General features: G+C 36.3%; 1 protein-coding gene across 1 annotated transcript in view; it reads right to left on the reverse strand.

Moving 5' to 3' along the window:
* man2a1 (mannosidase, alpha, class 2A, member 1) overlaps nucleotides 1-25,791 on the reverse strand; it is a 516,515-nt gene that overhangs the window by 195,314 nt on the left and 295,410 nt on the right. The window contains exons 8-9 of the mRNA XM_028804824.2: nucleotides 23,136-23,313; nucleotides 18,176-18,381 (exon numbers count right to left, since the gene is read on the reverse strand). Coding sequence (XP_028660657.1) covers nucleotides 18,176-18,381; nucleotides 23,136-23,313 — 384 coding nt within the window. The remainder of the gene's footprint in view (nucleotides 1-18,175; nucleotides 18,382-23,135; nucleotides 23,314-25,791) is intronic.

The raw sequence follows: 25,791 nt of genomic DNA on the forward strand, positions 1-25,791 counted from the left end.
AACTAATAGCCACGGTACTGTTTTATAGAACAACATTTTAATGTTTAATAATTTATATTTATATGCAATGTGCTTCTTATATATTACTTCATATTCTCAAATGATAATGATGTTAATGTTGTTTATATTGATTTCTATGTTATTGTAAGTGCTCTTTATTTGTGGAAAAATAAATTTGGCAATTTAACTTATTTTATACATACACTTTATTTTTTTCTCTTGCACTCAGTGAGCGAATCCACTGGCTAATCAGCTATATATACATATATATATATATATATATATATATATATATATGTATGTGTATATATATATATATATATATATATATATATATATATATATATATATATATATATATATATATATAGAGAGAGAGAGATAGATAGATATATGTGTATGTATGTAGATATACAAATATGTATATATATGTATATATGTTTATATATATGTAGATATACAAATATGTATATGTATATATATGTATATATGTGTATATATATGTAGATATACAAATATGTATATGTATATATATGTATATGTGTCTGCATCTGTGTGTGTATTATATATATATATATATATATATATATATATATATGTATGTGTATATATATGTTGATATATGTATATATATGTGGATGTGTATATGTATATATTTATGTTTATGTATATATATATGTTTACATAACCTCTTTAACACACTACTTCTCCGCTGCGAAGCGCGGGTATTTTGCTAGTTTTTAATATATCCCAAAATCTAATCCAGATTACCAGGTTACAAACTGCCAGGGTCACTGTTTGTTCTGCATGAATCAATAGCATATTCCAAATTCTCAGGACCATTGTGTGAAGAAGGGTTTTTCTTGGTTTCAGTCTGGGATGCACTTCACCTCACTCTGCCTCTGTGCTCTTAAGTACATGATTTACTATTTAACTGAAAGATTCTGAAGGGTTAATTTTATCAATGCCTTTCATCATTTGTAGACTTTATTTACATTATCATGTAGTTTTGTCCTTGCAGGATTAAGAGGTTTAATAGCCAGAATAGGACATGAAATTTACTTTAGACATGTGTTTGGTTGCATCTAGTGGTGTTGTGACTTTTTTTATAATGTAATGTCCCTAACTGCAAATAGCCTTCCACTGTGGTCAAACCAAGCATTATAGAGTCACGATATCCCTTGTTTAGAATGTGATCTGTTATTAAAATATTAGCTTCCTACAGGTCTGTTTACCTGTAAGTAACACTTTTCTATCTGTGTACATGACGGTACGAAAGCTTTCGAGGCAGCTAAGGCCCCTTCTTCAGGCAAGATGTAATTGATAACATCTTGGCTGAAGAAGGGGCCTTAGCTTCCTCAAAAGCTTTGATCTTGTAATCTGTTCAATTAGCCAATAAAAGGTGTCATTCTGCTGGACTTCTCATTGCATCCATAATGGCTAGCATGATACAACACCGTACTAGAACTATCTGTGTAGATTAAACTGTCCAACTGATTGTCCAGTTTTAAAGTGTAAATTGTGGTGGTGACAGAGCTTCACTGTTTACTTTTCTAGAGGCACAACAAAAAAAAAACAGCAAAATGTTTTTGCAATGAAGAACTTAATATTGTATTATATTGTATAAGAAACAGTGGAAAGAGTAATTGCCTTTTGAACTTAACTTTGTATTCAATAACTCTGGGCATCAAGGTGTGGGTTATACCGAGATTTTGTACATATAAATAAAGCCACATATCTGTAACTGACTCGGTGACAAGACATTTTTGGTTATTTATAGACCACCAAAACAAAAATACCACTAATGGCCCTGAGACCTAGAAAAATCCTATCTCACAAAAAAATCTAAATCATAAAATAACTGTGACGATGTTTTGTGTATAGTGGGAAAAGTGATTTTAATGATGGTCTAGGGCTGATTTATAAAGCCATAGCTAGTAGCATGCCCAATGGCAGGTCAGAATCAGAATCAGCTTTATTGGCCAAGTATATGTACACATACAAAGAATTGGACTCCGGTTTTACCTAGTATTGTCCCTGATGCTGTGAGATTGACTTAAGTGTTCATGAGAGTGATGGCCTGAGGAAAGAAACTGTTCACATGTCTGGTAGTTTTGGCGTTCAGTGCTCTGTAGCGCCTACCAGAGGGAAGAAGTTGAAAAAGGTTGTAACCAGGGTGTGATGAGTCTGCAATGATGTTTTCTGCCCGTTTCCTGACTCGAGATCTGTATAAGTCTTGAATGGAGGGCAGATCAACACCAATGATTTTTTCTGCAATCCTGACTGTCCGTTGAAGTCTGTTCCTGTCCTGTTTTGTGGCTGAGCCAAACCAGACTGTGATAGATGAACAGAGAACAGACTGGATTACTGCAGAGTAAAATTGGATGAGCAGTTCCTGAGGCAGGTTGAACTTCCTGAGCTGGCGCAGGAAGTACAACCTCTGCTGGGCCTTTTTAACAATTGTGTTTATGTTTAGTTCCCACTTTAGGTCCTGGGAAATTGTGGATCCCAGAAACCTAAAGTTTTCCACAGCAGACACAATGCTGTTGAGTAGTGTGAGAGGAGGCAGCACTGGGGGGCTCCTCCTGAAGTCCACTGTCATCTCCACAGTTTTAAGCTTGTTCAGCTCCAGGTTGTTTTGATCGCACCAGAGGGCCAGCTGTTCGACCTCTCGTCTGTATACAGACTCGTCACTGTCCTTGATGAGGCCAATGACTGTCATATCATCTGCGAACTTCAGGATTTTAACAGACGGGTCTCTTGAGGTGCAGTCATTTGTGTAGAGGGAGAAGAGCAGAGGAGAGAGGACACATCCCTGGGGGGGTGCCAGTGCCGACTGTTCGTGTGCTGGATGTGATTTTTCCCAGTCTCACTTGCTGCTTCCTATCTGTCAGGAAGTTTTTGATCCACTGGGAGATGGGAGCTGGTACAGTGAGCCAAGTGAGTTTGGTGTGGAGGACTTCTGGAATGATAGTATTGAACGCTGAGCTGAAGTCCACAAACAGGATCCCAGCATATGTCCCTGGAGAGTCGAGATGTTGCAGGATGTAGTGCAGTCCCATGTTGATTGCATCATCCACTGACCTGTTTGCTCGGTAAGCAAACTGTAGGGGGTCAAGCAGGGAGTCTGTAATGTCCTTCAGGTAGGTCAACACCAGTCTTTCAAAGGATTTCATGACCACAGACGTCAGGGCGACTGGCCTGTAGTCATTTAACCCTGTGATGGAGGTTTTTTTTGGAACCGGGATAATTGTGGAATGCTTAAGGCAGGAAGGAACTTCACATAGCTCCAGGGATCTGTTGAAGATCTGTGTAAATATGGGGGCCAGCTGATCAGCACAGACTTTAAGACAGGAGGGTGATTGCTTGAGTCTTACCTCTATTCTTTTTTAAATTGACGTTGTTTACATTCATAAAGAAAAATACATGCACATGAATAACAATCAAAAATTACTTAGTTATAAAATATCACTCTCAATATGAAAACAATATTGACCCATATTGTTAAAAAATGTAACATATACCATTCTGTCATTCTAGTCTTCTGTAATAAGATATGAATTTACTTTATATGGGAGACCCAAAAATTCCCAGAATTGGTTGATAGTACAGGAGTAGAGTGTAGCTCTTGAATATGCTGCTGGGTATTATAAGCCTACAGTCTGGTTAAGCGGTATGCTAAATGTCATCAAGTTAAGTTGATTAAGTGCATATTTCTTGTGTTAATTCTACAATTGCAGAGGCATCTTTGACAATATTTTTTCCCTAAGCTACCATGGCAGGTTTTTAAGACAATGATGACCCCATGTTTTGACATTGATGGACTTGTTCATAAAGAGCTTGTTCCCCATGAAAAGACTGTTAATCAGTGACACTATGTTGAAGTGTTGAGGCGTCTGCACAAACCAGTGAACAAGTTTTTGTCTAAGAAAAACATGATTATTGATTCACACCTCCCATATTCACCAGATCTCATTCCCTGTGACACCTTTTGTTCCTGAAATTAACCTTGAGAGTGAAGGGAAGAAGATTTGCTACCACTGAAGGAATCTAGAAAAAAACCCTGGAGGCTCTAGACATGTTAACAAAAGATAAGTACAGGAAATGTTTCTACGAATGGGAGAAATGCTGGGGCACGTGCATTACATCTCATAAAAAAGGAAGTAAGTTTTATATATTTTTTTATTTTGTTGTCAATTTTGGGAATTTTTGGGTTCCCAGCTCATATATTATTTGTCAGGAAGCATAACATCTTTTGATTTTGCTTGAATTTTCCATTGCTATCTTCTATATTCCATAATTTAAACTGAATACATTACCAATGTCCTTCAAGAAATTATGAATGTCACAGTTTCTAGCAATCCTGCAATGTTTTTTTGCTTACATGTCTGAATTGCTCTGGCACAATTATTTAACTGGAAGTATAAAATTATCACACATAATCACAGTATTCTGCAAATTTCTCTATTTATATGCATAGCATCATGTTGAATGAAAAAAAAGAGGGCTTCAGAATGCAAGACTTAATTACTACTAGTTTGGTATAAAACCGCAGAGTTGTCTTCCAACATTAAGATAAAACTCTTAGCATTTTCTGTAATGAAACACAGTCACAAATTAAATTTTGCATGAAATGACAGAGCAGAGGAAATCATGAAACATGAAAGACTGAAAAAAGAGCCAAGCAATGCTGGTGAAGTAAACACACTGTAATATTTATTTAAAAAAATAAAATATAAAAAATGAGAACAGCTGAATAGTCACTTCTGGCATCACTGAATTATTTCAGATATGTGTGGCTTTAAAGCTATCACCTATTACTAAGGACATACTGGATTAAAAAAAACTTTTCTCACTTAAAACCTGCAGCCCACACAGCACTATACAACTATGTAAGAATAAGAATTGACATATGAAAAGATTGCAACTTTATTTTGTTAACGCTGAGTGATGAATGTGAAGCCAGATAAAATAATACTGTCTTGAGATTCTCAGAAATGAAACTGCAGAGTAACCAAGCTGACAGCCTGTCAAATACTCAGCCAGTCTGCACTTTAAGAAACACAATGAAGTGAGAGTGAACAAATAAGTCACAGGGCCTCGCTGAGAACCTTACTATTATGGGTTCAGTCAGCTCTAATTAATCAGAAAGGGCAGTCATAAACATGTAGTCAGCAATTCTTATTTTTGTGAAACTGCAAGTCCACAATTACTAACATATTAATGGCAATACCTGATAATACCATAGCCCATCAATAGCATTTAAAGCATTTCATCAATGACATGCTGTCATTTAGGGACAATGGGCTAATAAGCCCTTTAACTGCCTGAAAAAAAAAACAATACATAAAAATAATAAATTGCAGTGTATAGGAGCAATCTGATCAGAATTAATGTATAGGGAGCATACAATTATCTTAAACTCAGTAGACCATTGTCACTCACGGACAACTTCTCTACAAAATAACAGAGGACTACAAAATCCTGCAAAATCCTTTGACGTGACGAGTGTGGCTGTAAAGCAGAAAGCAATGCACCCCGACTTAGTGAGACCTCTCACTCATCTATGTTCTGCATGTGCCCCACACTCCTCCTCTAACCTCTGTTCTACTTGGGTGACAGTGAAGCAGCAGTAAAATTTAGAACAAGAAACACCTAATAATAATAATAATTCATTACATTTATATAGCGCTTTTCTCAGTACTCAAAGCGCTATCCACACAGGGAGGAACCGGGAAGAGAACCCACAATCTTCCACAGTCTCCTTACTGCAAAGCAGCAGCACTACCACTGCGCCACCTGTGAGGACCACTGTGCTACCTGTCCTGCAGAAGCTGAACTTCAGGCAAAAAACCTTTACAACACACTATTCTTGTTATTTTTATGACTTTTTGTTTTCCAGTTTCCGATTGATAACATAATTTATCTCAAATTTGTCTTTGACGATAGAGTAAATTATGTAGTAAATAAATTAAAACAGGAAAAAAAGTACATGAATTTAAAATAAAAAAAAAAGCGAGCTTTTTTCATCTTGACCACATGTACTAATTGGAACAAGATGTGTACTTAACATTTGCAATCCAGCAACATTTGGATACTTTTGCAAATCATTATACACACAGACACACACTACTGTGCGGTACAATACATATCTTACCAGAAATAGTTTTGTCAACTATTAACCACATGAGGCGGAGTGGTGGCTCTGAGGCTAGGGATCTGCACTAGCAATCGGAAGGTTGCCGGTTCGAATCCCGTAAATGCCAATAGGGACTCTGCTCTGTTGGGCCCTTCAGCAAGGTCCTTAACCTGCAATTGCTGAGCGCTTTGAGTAGTGAGAAAAGCGCTATATAAATGCAAAGAATTATTCATATTGCATATTTACCTAATAACAAACACACATGCACAGAAGGAAACTTTTCTTTCAGATGTTAGTAATCCTCCACATATGCTTGCCAGTGTAGGACATTATGTTGAGTGACTGGATTGTTCTTCAGCTCTAATAGTAAGCAACATTTGGTCACCTTGCTTTCTTAAATTCATCTGATAAGAACTGCAAATTAAATATGAGCCGATATTTTTCCAAAATTCTTACAAAACCGACTCCTAAAAGTACATTCATTCTAAACTAGTAACCAAAGACCAAACCTTTCCTTACTCCAATGGACAATCTCAAACATTTATAAGAAAGGATGAGTTAGTAATTGCAAGGGCTATGACTGAGTAAACATTTAAACATATTTTTCTTAATTGATACATTTTTGTAGTGTTCAGTATAGGTGTTTTTGGAGTTTTGAAACGTGGCTTTTGAAATTATTTATCAGTCTCATTCTATATTTAGTTTGGAACATGCTCATTTTTATTAACATTATTTTCTTAGCTATTATTTTGTTTTTTGTAGGAGCCGTCATTTTGTGATGTCAGTTGCTAAGCATCACCATGGCCAGGAGTTGTGCGTTGATATCATCATAACAGTAGTATGCTGGTGCTGCAGAACAGATCACTACTGAAGATTGTGGATATGTGCTAAAAGTTTCTTGATTGTTTTTATGATTAGGGTTCTTCATTTTTAGACTACTTGCCAATTTTTTGTGACTATTGTTTTGTTTGGTCTTTTGGCTTTTATTTATAATAATGATTTACTCTCTGCTTTCAACACTTTTGATGTTTTTGACAATGATTCATCTTCTGGTCCATAATTATTTTTGGCCCAAGGGCCTGCCTTTTTTCCCCCCAACACTGACAGAACCGTAAGTGGTTACAACCCCTCCTAAAAAACTAGGCACATGCATGTTTTTCAGTCTCTTTAATGTAAGCACTCTCATCCAATTTCGAAAGCCAAGAGATTCAGCTGGGCACCTGCACCTGATAATAGAAAGTACTCTTTTTGGGACTGGAAGCTGTAGTCCATAAAGCAAGCTGAATACTCTGAATCTCTCTCAACACTGGGATTGGTTAACCAGCTCAAAGATCCATTCCTTCAAGATTGAGCTCCGTGTCAGTGACTTACTCAAAAAAACTTAAGTGAAAAATGGCATCTTATCACCTACAATTTTGTGCCAAAAAGATTCAGACTTTTTCTTATGAAGCTGCAGCAAGACACATCAACAAAATTAGTCCCCAAAGAACACCGGGGACGACAACACTACAGGCACAGAAAAAAAGACAATGCGAAAAATATAATGAGTGCACTCCACCACAACAACGTGCAACAACATGTAAGCCCACACGGCATCATTAAGGGCTTATTGTTGTAAAACTGCTCTACTTGAGCCAAGATAAACCAGAACTCTAAAAAGCACAGGAACAGCCAGCTAAAGACCTGCTTTATTATAATTGATTGCTACTTTGTAAAAAGCTCATGATTAAATGTGTCAAGAAAACTTCCAGGTTTTATGAGCTTTTAATTAATTTGGAGACAACAGAGCCTTGAGTAGAAATTAACAGTTTAGTTCTCCTTCACTCACAACTGCGTATTAGCACAAAGACAAGCTGAAAGAATTTGTGCTAAAATTTCAAGAGTGAAACACAATTCACAAAAGCTTGCAAAAGGCAAGAAAACTCATAATGAGAACAGCTTTATCAATGTTAAGGTGGCCTCATGCTCTCTTTTATGTCAAAATACAACATAAGCAATTATTATACTTCAACATTCCTTGTATACATCAATAGCATGTACTGTATTACTTTATTAAAAAAATATATGTTTTAGTTATTTTGATACACATCCAATGGTTGGGAACCTCATCTAGAGAGTAAGGTTAAAAAAAATGATAGCTTTACCAGAATATCTAATAAAGTACTACCATTTCCAAAGACATTGCCAAAAAATGGTTAATTGATTTATTATTTATTCATCTTCCCCATAACAACAGAAGAGAGAATGAAGACAAATTGATGACCAGTATAACAACATTACACACCCTCTGTGTGAAACATTAGTACTTAGTAATTATAGTCAACAAATTATTCAGCAGAAGTATGTCAAGAGAAGCTGCAGGGGCTCCTTCATGCCTATGGCAGTACACCTTTAGAATGCCCCACATAAGTCATGTATGTATTTGAAGTGGTTGTTGTTCTTTGTTATAATATTTATTGAACTTCTGTTAAAGATAAATTTCCCTCTTGCCTGAAGAAGATGCCTGGAGTTGCCTCAAAAGCTTGCATATTGTAATCTTTTTAGTTAGCCAATAAAAGGTGTCATTTTGGTTAGCTTTTCTCTACATTCATAATGGCTAACACGGTACAACACCCTAGTACTACCTAATGGGACAAATAAAGTTTCTTTGTTCAATCATTTGATTAATCAGTCAATCACAATATGGGAAGTTACTGTATGTAAAACAAATGGTTGAACACTACTATCACTTCTTTCTGATTTTGAGGCTAAAAACTCAAGAGAAAAACTGGAAGCCCACCAACCTGACCTAATCTCCATCTTAAATGCAAGTATAATTAAAGGGAAATTTTAGAAAAAAAACCTACCTTCCCTGCATTCACTATGATGCTAGAACTTTTATTTAAAATTTACTGTACAATAGAACAGTAAGATTTGTGTGTCCAATCCCTCTTTATGTGTGATTGGTTAGGTTGGTTGTCGTGATGTAATCAAAGAGGAAGTGTGAGTGTGAGATACTCAGGGAGAAGTAAAGTTGTATGAGGAATGATGAGAGCATCACCCTCATAGGCAGCAAGTATAAAATGGACGGGAAATGACAAAGGTGCCTCAAAAATAATGAGAGAGTCCAAGAAGCAGGCTTTATGGGAATGCACTCAGAGATATTCACACACATAAATACAGGGGAGAGGCCCTGAAGGCACAAGTAGGGCAAGAGATAGCAAATACTTAGACAGGTATGGTGGCTAGTTATTTGTGATTCCTGTTTAAAACAAATACTGTTTTTGTTTATACACTTATATGAAAAAGTTTGGGAACAACTCTCAGCCTGCATAATAATTTACTCTACTTACAACAAAAAAAGGTAACAGTGGTATGTCTTTCATTTCCTAGGAACATCTGAGTACCGGGGAGTTTTCCGAACAAAGATTTTTAGTGAAGCAGTATTTAGTTGTATTAAATTAAATCAAATGTGAAAAAACTGGCTGTGCAAAAATTTGGGTCCCCTTGTAATTTTTCTGATTTGAATGCATGTCACTGCTCAATACTGATTACTTGCAACACCAAATTGGTTGGATTAGCTCGTTAAGCCTTGAATTTCATAGACAGATGTGTCCAATCATGAGAAAAGATATTTAAGGTGGTCAACTGCAAGTTCTGCTTCCCTTTGACTCTCCTCTGAAGAGTGACAGCATAGGATCCTCAAAGCAACTCTCAAAAGATCTGAAAACAAAGACTGTTCAGTATCATGGTTTAGGGGAAGGCTACAAAAAGCTATCTCAGAGGTTTAAAAGGTCAGTTTCAACTGTAAGGAATGTAATCAGGAAATGGAAGGCACAATTGCTGTTAAACCCAGCAGGTCTGGCAGGCCAAGAAAAATACAGGAGCGGCATATGCGCAGGAGTGTGAGAATGGTTATAGACAACCCACAGATCACCTCGAAAGACCTGCAAGAACATCTTGGTGCAGATGGTGTATCTGTACATCTTCTACAATTCATCGCAATTTAAACAAAGAACATCTGTATGGCAGGGTGATGAGAAAGAAGCCCTTTCTGCACTCACGCCACAAACAGAGTCGCTTGTGCCAGATTCATTTTGGAACAAAGTGCTTTGGACTAATGAAACAAAAAATTTGTTATTTGGTCATAACAAAGCGCTTTGCATGGCGGAAGAACACCGCATTCCAAGAAAAACACCTGCTACCTACTGTCAAATTTGGTGGAGGTTCCATCATGCTGTGGGGCTGTGTGGTTAGTTCAGGGACTGGGGCCCTTGTTAAAGTCGAGGGTCAGATGAATTCAACCCAATATCAACAAATTCTTCAAGATAATGTTCAAGCATCAGTCACAAAGTTGAAGTTACGCAGGGGTTGGATATTCCAACAAGACAATGACCCAAAACACAATTTGAAATCTACAAAGGCATTCATGCAGAGGGAGAAGTACAATGTTCTGGAATGGCCATCACAGTCCCCTGACTTGAATATCATCGCAAATATATGGGATGATTTGAAGCAGGCTGTCCATGCTCGGCAACAATCAAATTTAAGAGAGAGATTTTTTTATGGAAGAATGGTCAAAAATACCTCCATCCAGAATCCAGACACTCATCAAAGGCTATAGGAGGCGTCTAGAGGCTGTTATATTTGCAAAAGGAGGCTCAACTAAGTATTCCCAAATATATGCACCTGTCTAATTTTGTTATGATGCATATTGCATGTTTTCTGTTAATCCAATAAACTTAATGTCACTGCTGAAATACTGCTGTTTCCATAAGGCATGTCATATATTAAAAGGAAGTTGCTACTTTGAAAGCTCAGCCAATGATAAACAAAAATCCAAAGAATTAAGAGGGGTTCCCAAACTTTTTCATATAACTGTACTTAGGCATCTTTTTTTAAATTTTTGAAAGAATATTTCTACTGTCATTTCCATTCAACTAAAATCTCTTCAGTTTCTAGGTCAGCAATAAAGTTCAAATATAGTCCTCTAAGATGTCAGACGTTAACTTGGGACACTCTTTATTTTTCCCACAGCAAATATTGCTGTATTCAGTGTGTTCAAAGGACAGAAATGAAAAAAGTATGATGTATATGATCAGCATCAACACATATGCAAACTTGTATATCTAAGAGTTTCTGATAAAAATCTGGTTATATATATATATATATATATATATATATATATATATATATATATATATATATATATATATATATATATATTAATAAACCCCTTCAAATCCATACCAGATGAAGGCTATACAGTTGAAATATAGTATATGTAACCTTCTCTCCTTTTCAACATGGAAATAACATTTAAACTTTTTTACCGAGTAGATGCATGCTGACATAGCACAACACAAACTCCATTATGTTTTAAAGGGTTTTCTCACTTGTATTGACCATTTCTAAATTACAGTTGCATAATACCAGTACTGGAAAATTAAAAAACCCAAATTTCAAAACAGTATGGTACCAATTTTTTGGGATTTTCAGTAGTGGAAGTAAATGTCAACTTTTCTTTCAAAAACTCCCCACCCACAAAACAACATTTCCTGACACATTGCGGTTGTAGCAACACCATCCATTTTGCATACTTCACGAAACAAAAATACACAGTTCGATGTGATCAGAACTTTACATGGGAACCCAACCAGGCCTATTGCTTTGGTGAAATCAGGACTTCACAACTATCAAGAGGGAAGTTGTGTTGAGTGCGGTGTGAAGAACCAGGTAGGCAAGCAATTGTGCTCCACATCTGGGGAGGCTTGATTAAGATGGGTGGTTTTGGAGTTATCTTCTATTTGTTTTGAAACCATTCTGTTACTGAGGTCCGGTATTGATACCAAAGTCAAAATTTTAGTACTGATCTATAGCTTTTCCAAAAACATCATTCATAAGATATACTGAGGCTAGCAAATTTAATAAAAAATAAAATGTCCTGTTTGCTTCATCAGGCCGTGATCTTCAGCTCTCTCTGGATCGGTTCGCAGCCGAGTGTGAAGCGGCTGGGATGGGAATCAGCACCTCCAAATCCGAGACCATGGTCCTCAGCCGGAAAAGGGTGGAGTGCCCTCTCAGGGTTGGTGGCGAGATCCTGCCCAAAGTGGAGGAGTTCAAGTATCTCGGGGTCTTGTTCACGAGTGAGGGAAGAATGGAGCGTGAGATCGACAGGCGGATCGGTGCGGCATCCGCCGTAATGCGGGCTCTGCATCGGTCTGTCGTGGTGAAAAAGGAGCTGAGCCGCAAGGCGAAGCTCTCAATTTACCAGTCGATCTATGTTCCTACCCTCACCTATGGTCATGAACTATGGGTAGTGACCGAAAGAACGAGATCGCAAATACAAGCGGCTGAAATGAGTTTCCTCCGCAGGGTGTCTGGGCTTTCCCTTAAAGATAGGCTGAGAAGCTCAGTCATCCGGGAGGGGCTCAGAGTAGGGCCGCTGCTCCTTCGCATCAAGTGGAGTCAGATGAGGTGGCTTGGGCATCTGATCAGGATGCCTCCTGGACGTCTCCCTGGTAAGGTGTTCCGGGCACGTCTAACCGGGAGGAGGCCCCAGGGAAGACCCAGGACACGCTGGAGGGACTATGTCTCTCGGCTGGCCTGGGAACGCCTTGGGATTCTCCGGGAAGAGCTAGAAGAAGTGGCCGGGGAGAGGGAAGTCTGGGCATCTCTGCTCAAGCTGCTGCCCCCGAGACCCGACCTCGGATAAGAGGGAGAGGATGGATGGATGGATGGATAAAATTGGACCTCATTTTAATGTACTTGATCTATTCTGAACAATACAACTGAGCTTGTTCATATTTTCTTTAAACATTAAACTTTGTACTTTTCCTGATAATGTTTTACCTGCTCCATGACATAAAGAATACAATCTGTACATATCAGTCATGCTTTTTTCTAGTTACATTGGCTAGCAGCAATCATTCATATTCATTTTAAATTCCTCACGCTTACATACAAAGACCTTAACGGCTTTGCCCCCCCTCTTATCTTTCTGCAATTCTTCATATAGTACTAGCTCATTCTTTAGGTCCTCTGGCTATAGTCTTGTCTACTGTGGTAGCCAGGTCATTTAGTGCTATTGCTCCCAAACTGAGGAACACTCTTCCTAAGTCTCTCCTCATTTGCATAGGCCTTTCTTCTTTCAAGTCCAGTCATAATAATATCTGATCACCACATATTAAAAAAAAAAACTTAATTAAGACCTAATAGTTATTATTTACATAATTATTCTTTTCTTGGGTGTCCTACAGTTTCAAATTTACCTGTATATTTACATTTTATTTTTAAATTGTGCTTTTATAATGTCAAGTATTTCATTTTTTGCTTTGGCTTTCTATGTATCAATTTATAAATTCAATGTTTTAAAATAACCTTGGGTTTTTGGTAATGTGCTAAATAAATAAAACACTGTTATTATAATTATTATTATTACTACAATTGGCCTTCAATGATGGCAGGACCTTTGCATTGATGATAATTATAAAAAGATACTTTTATATTTCCGGGCATAATAATCCAACAGCTGGTATGATGTTTTATGAATTCAGCTACTATAGTTCTCTTTCCTAATGAGCCTATTTTAATTATCTGTTTAAAAAGACACCTTTAACATGTATATTTTGTAAATAGACCATTGCTATGAATACTAATGAATGGCTATGTGTATAAAAATTAGAGTAGTTAACTGAAGCAGCAATTGTATTAGCTAAAAGGAATTTTGCAAAAGGAGTTTGTGATACCAGGTTTAGTAAAGTGAATTCAACAAAAAAAGGGCTTAAATTTAGAAATCACAACACATTATTCAGTATGTAATTACATTTGGCTTAATTTAAGGTAAACCCTAAATATGATACTTATTAAAAAAAAAAAGAGCCAAAAAAAACAAACATACAAAGTCAAAAATATTTGCAGGGCAAAGTGGCAACTAAAATGAGAAAGCTTCCTCACAGTGTTCAAGCCATGAGCACAGGACATATAACATGGGAACATGCGAAGAACTCTGCCTACTTCAAAGCACATTGTTTTATTCCCCTTTTCAGGTAAGGCTTGGTAGTTATGTCCAAAAGTCTTATCCAATAAGGAAGTTAGAAAGGCATGGCATTTTGTTATGCCACTAGAGAGCATGGCCAGAGACTGTGTGTTAATGATATGTCATCGTGGTGACAGTATATTGGTATTGAAGGACAGATCACTATCGAAGATTATGGATATGTGTTGAAAGTTAGTTTACTGTTTTTGTGATTAGGTTTATTTAGTTATCTGAATTCTTGCAAAGTTTTTTTGACTACAGTTTTATTTGGTGTTTTGGCATTGACACTTCATTATTTTTTACTCTCCGGTCTTGACACTCAGTTTGCTTTTGACTACCATATATGCTCAGGGATAAGTTTTCTCGCAGAAAAGTCAGAAGTTGATTTTACAGTATAATTTCTGGTATTTTATAATGTCGGTCGTATAAGTCGAATGCGGAAAACTCACGCTATTAGTACAAGGGATTATGATATGCTAACGCCCACCTGAGAGAGTAACCACAAAGCACACTGCAATTTTTTTTATGTGGGTGCGGCAATGTGCTGTATTAGCGTGTGCTCCTAAGCTCTCTCTTGTTCGCTCTCTATTGTGCCTACATGATCACATGGTAATACCCGAACTATTCTGAAGCAACGTTTGCTCTGATTTGTGTTTTTTGTACCTCACACCCTCATACACCTTTATCGTAACAGCATCCCTCATCTATGATGGAGCTTTCAATCAGAAGAAAATATGAAGCTGTTTTTAAATTAAATGTCATTGAAGTAGCGAAAGTAATTGGTAACTGTGCTGCTGCAACAAAATTTAATGTGTCTGAGAAACTGGTGCAAGATTGGAGGAAGCAAGAAGATGGAAAAAAAACCAAAAAAAAAACCAAATTAAGTGTCACATTTTTGAACAAGCATATAAGTTGGGGTCTGATTTTATGATCGATTTTTTGTGTTTCACGACCCAACTTATATGTGAGCATATACGGTATATTTCATCTTCTGGTCCATTACTACTTTTGCCCCATGAGACTGCCATTTTTTTCCATTATTGGCAGGACAGTAAGAGGACATTGATCCAATCAACAAATTTTACAAATTCTAAAATCTAGGCACCTGCATTTCTGCATCTTCTTTGATGCAAACAGGTTCATCGACTTTCTTGGGAGCCAAGAAATTCAACCTGGTACTTCTTTCTGGCAATAGAAAGTACTCTCTTTGGGGACTGGATGCTGGAATCGCTCTGAACATTGTGGCGGGGTAACCAGCTCAAAGATCCAATACATTAATCTCAAGCTTTGTGGACAAATCCAATGTGGGGAAAAAAAAACTTATTTGAAGAAGGGCATCTCAGCACTTAAAATATTATAGCAGAAAGATTTATACTTTTGCTTATGAAGTTGAAAGAGGAAACAGAGAAGAGTTTAACACTCAAAAAGCATTAAGAAAGACAATACCATACCACAGGTACACATAAAAAACACTTTGGAAAATATAATGAGTACATTCCACTCATTATATGGGTTTAAATGGAATTAAGTATGGTTTCCTTTCCTTTGTTATATAGGATACTCATTAAAAAGAAACACTAAAAAGTCAAAAATATTTTAATGGGCAAAGTGGTAAATAAAGCGAGAAAGCTGAATGCAAACAGCTTGTATGTTTAACATCGAGAGTCACATTTTTTTCCTCCTCCTCTTGAGGTTTTTAAACCATGAGGACAGGAAGAGCCTTGTGGGAACATGCAAAGAACTCCAGATACCTCAGAGCAATTTTTTTTCCTCTTATCAAGGTAGGACTGGAAGTCATCTCCAAAGCACAGAGCCAATATGGGAGGAAGAAATGCATAGGAGCACAAACAGACTTGTGAAGTTAGAATCATGCAAAGAAGCCCCGCCTCATCAATCAATCAATCGAATGCAATTAGTGCAGAATGCAGCTGCTAGAATGTTAACTCAGAAACGAAAATCTGAGCACATCACCCCAGTTTTGATGTCACTATACTGGTTACCTATGCCATTTAGAATTAACTTTAAAATACTGCTTATGGTTTACAAAGCCTTAAATAATCTCGTTCCATCTTATATTTCATAATGTCTTACACCTTACACTCCAAATCGTAACCTTAGATCTTCAAATGAGTGTCTACTTAGAATTCCAAGAGCTAAACTTAATAGAAGTGGTGAGGCGGCCTTCTGCTGTTATGCACCTAAAATCTGGAATACCTTGCCAATAGGAATTCGCCAGGCTAATACAGTGGAGCACTTTAAAACACTGCTGAAAACACATTACTTTAACATGGCTTTCTCATAGCTTCATCTTAGTTAAATCCTGATGCTCTGTATATTCAATTAATTATCATTATTATTCATGGTGGCTCCAAAATCTGTACTAACCCCCACTTTCTCTGCTGTTCTTTTTCCTGTTTTCTGTGGTGGCGATCTGCGCCATCACCACCTAATCAAAGCACCGTGATGTCCCTACATTGATGGATTAAAGGCCAGAAGTCCACGTGACCGTCATCATCAAATTCTTCCACGAGAACTCTGAATACAATGAGGACTGATTGAGGTTGTCTATGTTAAGTAGAATGCCTAGAGGGGGCTGGGTGGTCTCGTGGCCTGGAACCCCGGCAGATTTTATTTTTTTCTCCAGCCATCTGGCGTTTTTTTTTTTTTTTTTTTCTGTCCTCCCTGGCCATCGGACCTTACTTTTATTCTATGTTAATTAGTGTTCCCTAATTTTAATTATTTATTTTGTCTTTTTCCTCTTTCTTAATCATGTAAAGCACTTTGAGCTACATTGTTTGTATGAAAATGTGCTATAGAAATAAATAAATGTTGTTGTTGTTGGTCATGTGATCACTGATCACAATAAAAAAAGTGATAAGAGTTTAACTTCCATTAGGTAAAAATGGAGAACCTCTACTTAGTATTTGGTATAACTACTTCACACGAGACCCTAAGTCTGATAACATGTAAATCTATTGAAAGTGGCACAAATAAATAGGGCTATAGGATGCCATGAAGTGACTCAGCTGGCATTGCCAAACATAAAAGGATCAGGATGTGGTTGAAAGAGGCTAGGACTCTGACACTTGCTTTCTTTTGCTTAGTGTCTGATTTGAATTGATTCATTTTCTTTTTTTTTCTAAATTTAACAGAATTCCACGAGTTTCAGCTGTGGTTGGCAAAGCAAAGATCCTCCAGCAGACACAATATTTATACTCATTTTGAATATCACTAGTAAGTCTGCTCTCTTCAGCACCCACTCATGAATACACCCATCCTCACACCCTCAGAGCAGTCTAGGGTTGGCATTAAACTTGAAAGGCAATTCTTTGTGATGTGGGAATAAAGCTGAGTGCAGAGAGAAACTTCATGCCAAGACAGAGAATATGCAAACTTCACGCACTCCGTGATCAATGGCTCCTGGCATTGGGAAGCAAAAACACTAAGAACTATGCCACACAAGTACATTAATATCCATGCAACAAGTCATCTGTACAATGGCAGGAAAAAGCAAAAGGTGATGTCCACAAAGCTAACAACCAGCTAACAACAGAGCTAGGGGCAACTAGTTGAAAGAAACACAAAACTGCAGCACCAAAGGAATGTATTGCTTGTTACTATTTTACATATTTTACCTAGGGTGGATTCAAAATCTCTGCCAATCATGGGGGGGAAGGATGCATCATTGCATTTCGTAAGACAAGAGGCGTATTAAAATATGCCAATATGAAACATACAGTTCATGACATAGTTTAATCTAGATGTTATAATGCAGTAGGCTGCAATACTTATTTCCAATGCTAAAAGCAACCAGAGCACATCACTGAGCAAATGTTACGTACATTTACCAAACACACATGGCATTATATAACTGATATGTATCAACAGCACAAGTCAATATTCCCAGAAGTTATTAACCAAAATAGAAAAGCACATGATATGATGTTAAAATTGAAATGTCTCCTACATAGTAGCATTTTGCTGGACACACAGTAACATTTCAATAATTGTCTACCTACCTCAGATGTGACTCCATGACTCTATCTAGCCTTTTGTAAAATGGACGGGATGTGAAATAACCACTCCAGTAATGGTCATCTCTATCTGCGTAAGTGAAGAAGTCCCCACTCACAACTGGAAACACCGTAGGAATACCAATTAAGGGACTTAGGCCAGCAGCTTTCCGGAGAGCTTTAAAGTAGTCCAATATAGTTCCAAACTGGGCCTATAAAGGAAAGCAATAATTAAATTAAACTACTATAACTATTCACATGAGTATTGTCAAACTAGGATAATCAATTTCAGGGTTGCAATGCTCATATAGCCTTACAGTAAGTCTATTCTGTTAAGACAGCATAGCTATCAACAACTCTGAAAACAGCTTAAAAAAAGACCAGCCATGAGAATACATTTTGGTAAGTAATCAGTGATGGTTTGGCACATAAAACCACCACCATACTTGTGTGTCTTGCATGAAAGGCTAAACCAGTTTATACAAGTCATGGGTGCCGAAGAAAAGGCTCAGTACAAGGTAGTCTCACAACTATCTTCTCCCTAAAAACTTAAAGGAATAAATCATAATTTTAGAATATGTTACCTACCCCATCAAGTTTTTCATGAAGGCTGAGAAACAAATTTAATCTCTTGTTTTCATGAAGAAAAAGAGAAAATGTTTATGGCATTATAGAACCCAATGGTGACTCTTAACATTACTCGTGTTGGATAATCCACATGTCTGTTAACCAGTTGTATGCTCAAGATGTAATACATATCGATTTTTTTTGTTAAATTAATATTAAAAGTTGCTTACAGAAAATGCTGCGGGACTCTAGACCAGTGAATGAGGGGGAGAGGCAGTTCCTAAATTCAAAAGCACAGCATTATGGGAATGGCTTTCTAGTTTATGTCATACACTGATTTTTCTGGAACTATTAATACTTTAGTAAAAAAATACATGCATTGTGCATGATTTAAACATATGACTAGATAACAGACATGTTGATTATAAAGTAAGACTTTTTTCTTGTTCCAAGGGCATTTGCCACACAGCTATACAGCATTACTTTTTTCTTTCATTTTGCACGAAAGCATGAGATTAAAAATTCTTCTCTACCCTCTATACAAACATCCTTGGGTAGGTAACATATATAAAAAAAATATTTTTGGGTGGAGTACTCCTTTAAGTTTGCAGTGTGGATTTGATTAAATTACTGCAGCTAAACGATTGAACTCTTCGATAAAAAAAACAGTGTTGTTCAGAAGCACAACAGCTTAAGATTCAGTAAAATTATATATTTTGGTCTTGCTGTGTACAAATACCATAAACCAAACCCATTATTTTTTATCAAGAGCAGCCATAGCCGCCTACTCTAGTAATTACCAAGTTTCTTTATAAAACACTGAGAGACTCAGTAAACCATAAAGAATACAATACAGAACAAGACATTCTAAATCGGTTTTAAATGCCAACAGTGGAAACAATTGTAATTTAATACTTAGGGCAGACAAAAATGACATGCCCAGTAAAGCAAAGCTTACAGCCAACCCTGGAGAGCAATAGCTGTCAAAACTCAGAATGCTTCCTTCCAAAAAATTTACCTAAATGCAGCCTGAATAATTTCCACATGGCAAAAAATTGAGCAGAGGAGAACAAAAATTCTATTCACTTTTTCTTTCAGTTTCTTTCTGTCCCACTGGAACCCTGCATTTCTCTGACCAGCTCTAATTAGTAAAAGTGAGGGTCTGTAGTGCTGTCAGACAGCTGGCTTTCACGGCTAGAATTTACTGATTTGCTCTATCATTTCTCAAGATTTCTCAGATTGATTAACCTTAACTAAGTTATTTAATGAATCAGATTAATATATTTTAGTGTTTGTTGCATACGCTGAGGAGTAGTGAGACAGAAAAAAAAGAATTGAAATATTCTTGAAATATTTTTAAATTAAACATGGTGTTGCCAATAATCAATAATATATATGACTGTGGCATTCATAAGTCAGTGGAAATTTTACATTTCTGTGAAACTGGAAGTTACTTCAGAAACTCTCTGCTATAATAAACTAAACTGCTAAATGAAGAAAAATCAGCAAGGGATGTTTGACTACATTAGATAAAGAGAAACATTCTGATTATTTGCATTTGTTTGCGTGTACTTGAATATAACCTGAAGCAATTATAAAGACAGAGATGCTTTACATTCCTATTGATGTAAATTGTACAAACAAGTACAAAAATATTTTTATGTACATTTTAATTTAATCACCTTTATCATTGCTTTGTTAAAATGACAATTAAATACTCTGTTGTCCAAAAATGTGAAAAACAAATCTTTTCATGGGTGTAATTACTTTCACATCGGAGTATAATTAAAAAAAAGTATTTATTTAAATAGTGTCTTTTCACTGCTCAAAATGCTATACTGTACCAGGCTATTCAAAATGAAAAGAGCAGATTTCAAAAATTTATTTCAAACAAACTGTATAAGACGAACACATTCTGCACATCACTGGATAGAGGAACGTTCAAAGTATAAAAGCACGCCTAAAAGTACCAGTGAATGCCACTGAGCGCTGTTTCTCGTTTATAGTAAAATGGCGACAAAACCACAAGACAAATAATTTTGCGTGCTGCAATTTGCGAAGTGTGAGTCCATTGTTCAAGTGCAACGTGAATTCCGCTGGCAGTTTAACAAACAGCCGCCTCGTCATAAGCAAATTTACGAGTGGCATAAAAAAATTGTAGAAGAAGGTTGCATATGCAAACATAAAAGCACTGGTCGTCCATGCACGTCAGATGAAAATGTCAAAAGTATCCGAGGTGTGTTCAAATGGAGCACTATGAAATCCACATCATGGGCAAGCATTGAACTTGGAATTCCTCAAACAATGGTATAGCGTATTCTTAGATGACGTCTGCATATGAAGCCTTACAAGTAGCAGTTAGTGCAGGCATTGCATCCTGACGACCATGAAAAAAGGTTAGAATTTTGCACTGCAATTCTGGAGGATATAGAAGAGGACAATTTTCCCGAACAACTAATTTTGTCAGATGAATCAACTTTCCATCATTCTGGTAAGGTTAATCGCCACGATGTTAGAATTTGGGGGTATGAAAATCCTGGCATAGTCGTGAAAGAGATTCACCAAAGGTAAATGTGTTTTGTGCCATTTCTGTAAGCAAAGTTTATGGACCTTTCTTTTTTGCGGAGCAAACTGTGACTGGATTTTCATACCTGGACATGCTACAAATCTGATTGTTTCCCCAACTTCAAGACCCACTCTCCTGCTCTTCACAGAGCTGGTCGGGATGGTGTGTGCCCTAGACTGCTTAAGGAGTGTGCAGATCAACTTACAGGGCCTGTACAGACTGTTGAACCTGACTCTTCAAGGTGGGATTGTCTCAGCTCTGTAGAAAACATCATGTCTTGTGCCAGTTCCCAAAGTCAGACAGCCAACTGAGGTAAATGACTACAGGCCCTCACATCACATATGAAGACACTAGAGAGGCTGTTTCTATGTCTCCTAAGACCACAAGTCCAGCATGCATTGGATCTCCTACAGTTTGTATACATGGAGAACATTGTTGTTGAGGATGCAGTCCTCTACATGCTACACCAGACCCACTCCTTTTTGGATAAATCGGGAGGGTGATGTGAGGATTATGCTTTTGATTTTTCAAGGGTATTCGACATAATCTAACCTTCCATTCTTAAAGATAAACTGGAGAGGATGGGGGTGGATTCCAAATTCACCTTTTGGATTTATAACTGCCTGACTGAACAACTGCAGTTTGTGAAATTGGGGAAATGTATCTCCAGGACAGTAGTGAGCAACACTAAGGGCCCTACAAGGGACTGTTCTGGCCCCATTCCTGTTCACATTATACACAGCAGACTTTAAATATAAGTTAGAATTCTGCCACATTCAGAAGTACTCGGATGATAGAGCTATTGTGGCGTGTGTAAGGAATGGGCAGGAAGGGGAATATAGGGATCTGACTGGAGCTTTCAGTGACTGGAGCAACAAGAACTGCCTGCTTCTGAACACAACAAGGACCAAGGAGATGACTATGGATTTCAGCAGGTTTAAGCTCCCTCTTCAGTCTGTTAACATCTGAAGTGAGAATATTTAGGTGGTGCAGACTTATAAATATCTAGGTGTCCACCTTGAGGACAGACTGGACTGGTGGGTGAACAGAGATGTCCTCTGAAGGAAGGGGCAGAGCAGGCTCTTTTCCCTCAGAAGACTGAAATCAATCAATATATGTAGTGAAATGCTGTCTTTGTTCTATCAGACAGTTGTTGCCAGTGTCCTCTTTTTTTGCTGCTGTTTGTTGGGGAGACAGCATGACAGACAAGAACACTAAGAGGCTGGACAAGCTGGTGAAGAAGACCGGCTCGGTACTGGGTAGGATTGTGGACTCACTAGGAATTGTGGTGGAAAGGTGAATAGGGAAGAAGTTATAGGCCATCTTTGACAACAGCAGTTACCCTCTCCACAATATTTGGTGGGTTAGAGAAGTAAAAGCAGCAGTTGTCACCTATCAGTGTGCTGTAGAACGGAATGCATTAGAAGGTCATTTCTTCCTATTTTCGTGAGACACACACGATTTTGTCCACTGAGGTTCTGGAATGAAACCATCACAATAACCACAACAACAATAATAATAATAAAACCAATAGTAACAAAAATAATAATAACAGAGTTTGCAAAGGGCAGAGATTTCAGCCCATCCAGCTTACTGGAACATATATACTCAGCTTCTAGCACTAAAAACTTGAGTGCCTATCACTTAGCACCAACTCATTTGGCATTATTATGCAATAATAACAGCGCATAAACTAAAACTTGATGACAGATTTTTTTTTTTTAAATAAAGAGAAAGACATGAAAATGTTACCTTATTTCATCACAAAGCACAGGCTTAGAAAAAAAGCAATTCATAACATTTTTTGATGTTTTATGAAAGATTTTTGTTTACCTTAACATGCAGTTCAGGATGAGAATTCATATAGTCAAATAACTTTTGGTAATTTTGGAATTGCTGGTCCCACTCAGATGCTTCACTGTATCGAAAATCATCCCCGAGAGGAGCCAAAACCACTTTAGTTCGGAACAGTTTGGATTTTTTTCTGTATTGATCCAAGAGCATTTGAGCCCTGAAAAAAATGGAATCACATAAATTTTTTTTGATAGAGAATAATAAAAATCAATTATATTGCAATGTTGTCATAAGAACACAACTTTTCTTTAATAATTCAACCCTATTTTTGTTCTTGTAATGAAATATTTTGTATTCCATTAGTTATTGATCTAAAGATTGATTGATGTATTAAAGGCATAGACTTCCAATCTAATTAAAAAAACATATTGTAAGAAATACACAATCTTCTACAATAGCATTCCGTTGCAAATTCAGTACACGTTTGGCTTTATTAAACTATGCTTTTTCTTACAATGCATACTCTGACTCATTGGTAACTGACATTTTGATATTACTATTACTTTACAAGGACACATGCAATACACATTTTCAGACGCTTGTTCTCATGCCGATGTTTAAGTGCTTTTGTTTGAACTACAATTGACTTCATTTTTTATGTCATTAACAATGAATACGTAATGCAAGAAAAGTTTCTGGTGCATTTTTAATTGACTGAAGTACAATACTATACTGTACTTTAGGAAAATGTTTATTAAACAAAGATTTATTAATACCTGTCTGCTACATTAATTTATTTGCTTGCATGGCAAGGGTGCAAGAGATCAGAGGCTGCTTGGTCCATTGTGAATCTTAGCTCATGGTAATGAGTAATTCAAATACCTTAATTGAGGAGATGACTGTTTACAACTTAGAATCAAACTGAGAAATCAAGGAGAACTCAAAACATTCTTAGATACATACAAAGTTAAAAAAAAAATCAGTTATTACATTGCTGTACCAAAATTCAGGTGAAGGTAAACTGAAGCCAACAATAACAAAATAATTAAACTTTCTAACTGTTATGATTCTGGTTTTGTTTATTTTTATTTGGCTTTAGTAATTTTTCCTGCACTTGTTATAATTTTTCTTAATCTGGGAATGATGTTATTTCTTTTATTATTTTATTGAATCATGCATTTGGGCATTTCCTCCATCCCATTTTGAAATTTTAATGGGCACTGCTATTTTGTGGTCCCATCACTAAGACATAGGTACTTGTTGCTTGGTTTGTGTTAAACATCATAAGACTCTTCCTCTGAATGTGTAATTTAAAGTGTTAAAGCTTAGATAAATAGCCTTATAAACTGCATTTAATGAAAGGCAAATTCTTATTAGTGTTTTGATTATAGTTATCATTAAATTAATTCTGTTAATATTCAAGTATTTTGGAGTTATTTAAACAAAAATTAGGGCAATTTTTTAAACCTAGGGAGTGGCATTTAATGATAATTAAGTGTTATGCTGGTATTCTCTGTAGGTTTTATATTCAATTTTACAATAATAATGGAATTATTGCTCTCTGGATTTACTTTAACAACAGAAAGATACACAATTTCTTTTTATTCATTGTAAACTCTTAATTTGATTAAAAAAATAAAAATGATTCATAAAATTTCTAATGCATTATTGTCTTTTTTTAGGAATCCAGAAAGTAAAATAATATGTATACAGCAAGTAAAATGAATAAAATAAGTTCTGCTCCACAGATATTTGAATTAGCAATAATTTTCTGAAGATTTATATATATTCCTCAGTTTAAATGTTTAAAAGAACTGGCATTACGCTATCACAAAAATTTAAGTGTTGTGCCAAAAGGCCCATGATAAATAAGTGTGGCTACAGAACATTTTTCACCATTATTAAATGGTTATCTAATATTAACAGTTAGATTTTCTACAACTCATTTGGGAAAAAATAAAAATGAGATACGTGTTTCTGATGAAGAATTACTGGAGATATATATTTCAAAATGCATTAAAACGGTTTTATTTAATTCATATTTATATAAGGCTGCAGTATTTTGTTTGAAAATTTATTTGCAAGTGAAGGCTTCTGAATCTTACATGATTTATCTTTGTTCAGCAGACATCTTTGATAATCCATTTTTGCAGGATATTAAAAAAGCATGGCAAAGCTACATTACAATATTTACTTTCTCAGATATCTGCAGCTTATTCTAATCCAATCCGTTTGTGATGAGATGCATTGTGTTATTTTGTTAAGTTTTATTATCTAGTCCTAGGACTGACGGTAGCACTATGAATCTTACTCTCAGCCTTAAATTTGATCTCTATTGCCTTTAAATTTTGCACTTTCTTAACCACCAATAACACATACTCAAAATATACAGAGGTTTCTTAGTTTTGCAAAAGCACCTGGAAAGAACTGCCATTTTTCTCTTAAATTTCTATCTGTCGCTTGTAATGGCTACATCAATAAATCACATTAGCATTACACATTAAGCTGTACATTAAAATATTACCCACTACACTAGTAGCCTTAGGAAGAACATCATCATCAACATTATTAATAATTATTATTATTATTACCATTATCATTATTTATTTGGTTGATTCCTTTTTTGATAGCAACTTACAAGATACTTTATTTTTTTTCTTTTTATTGCAGTCACATGCAGAACCTGAATTTAGGA

Source organism: Erpetoichthys calabaricus, chromosome 7, assembly GCF_900747795.2.
Source record: "Erpetoichthys calabaricus chromosome 7, fErpCal1.3, whole genome shotgun sequence".
Classification (NCBI taxonomy): Eukaryota; Metazoa; Chordata; class Cladistia; order Polypteriformes; family Polypteridae; genus Erpetoichthys; species Erpetoichthys calabaricus.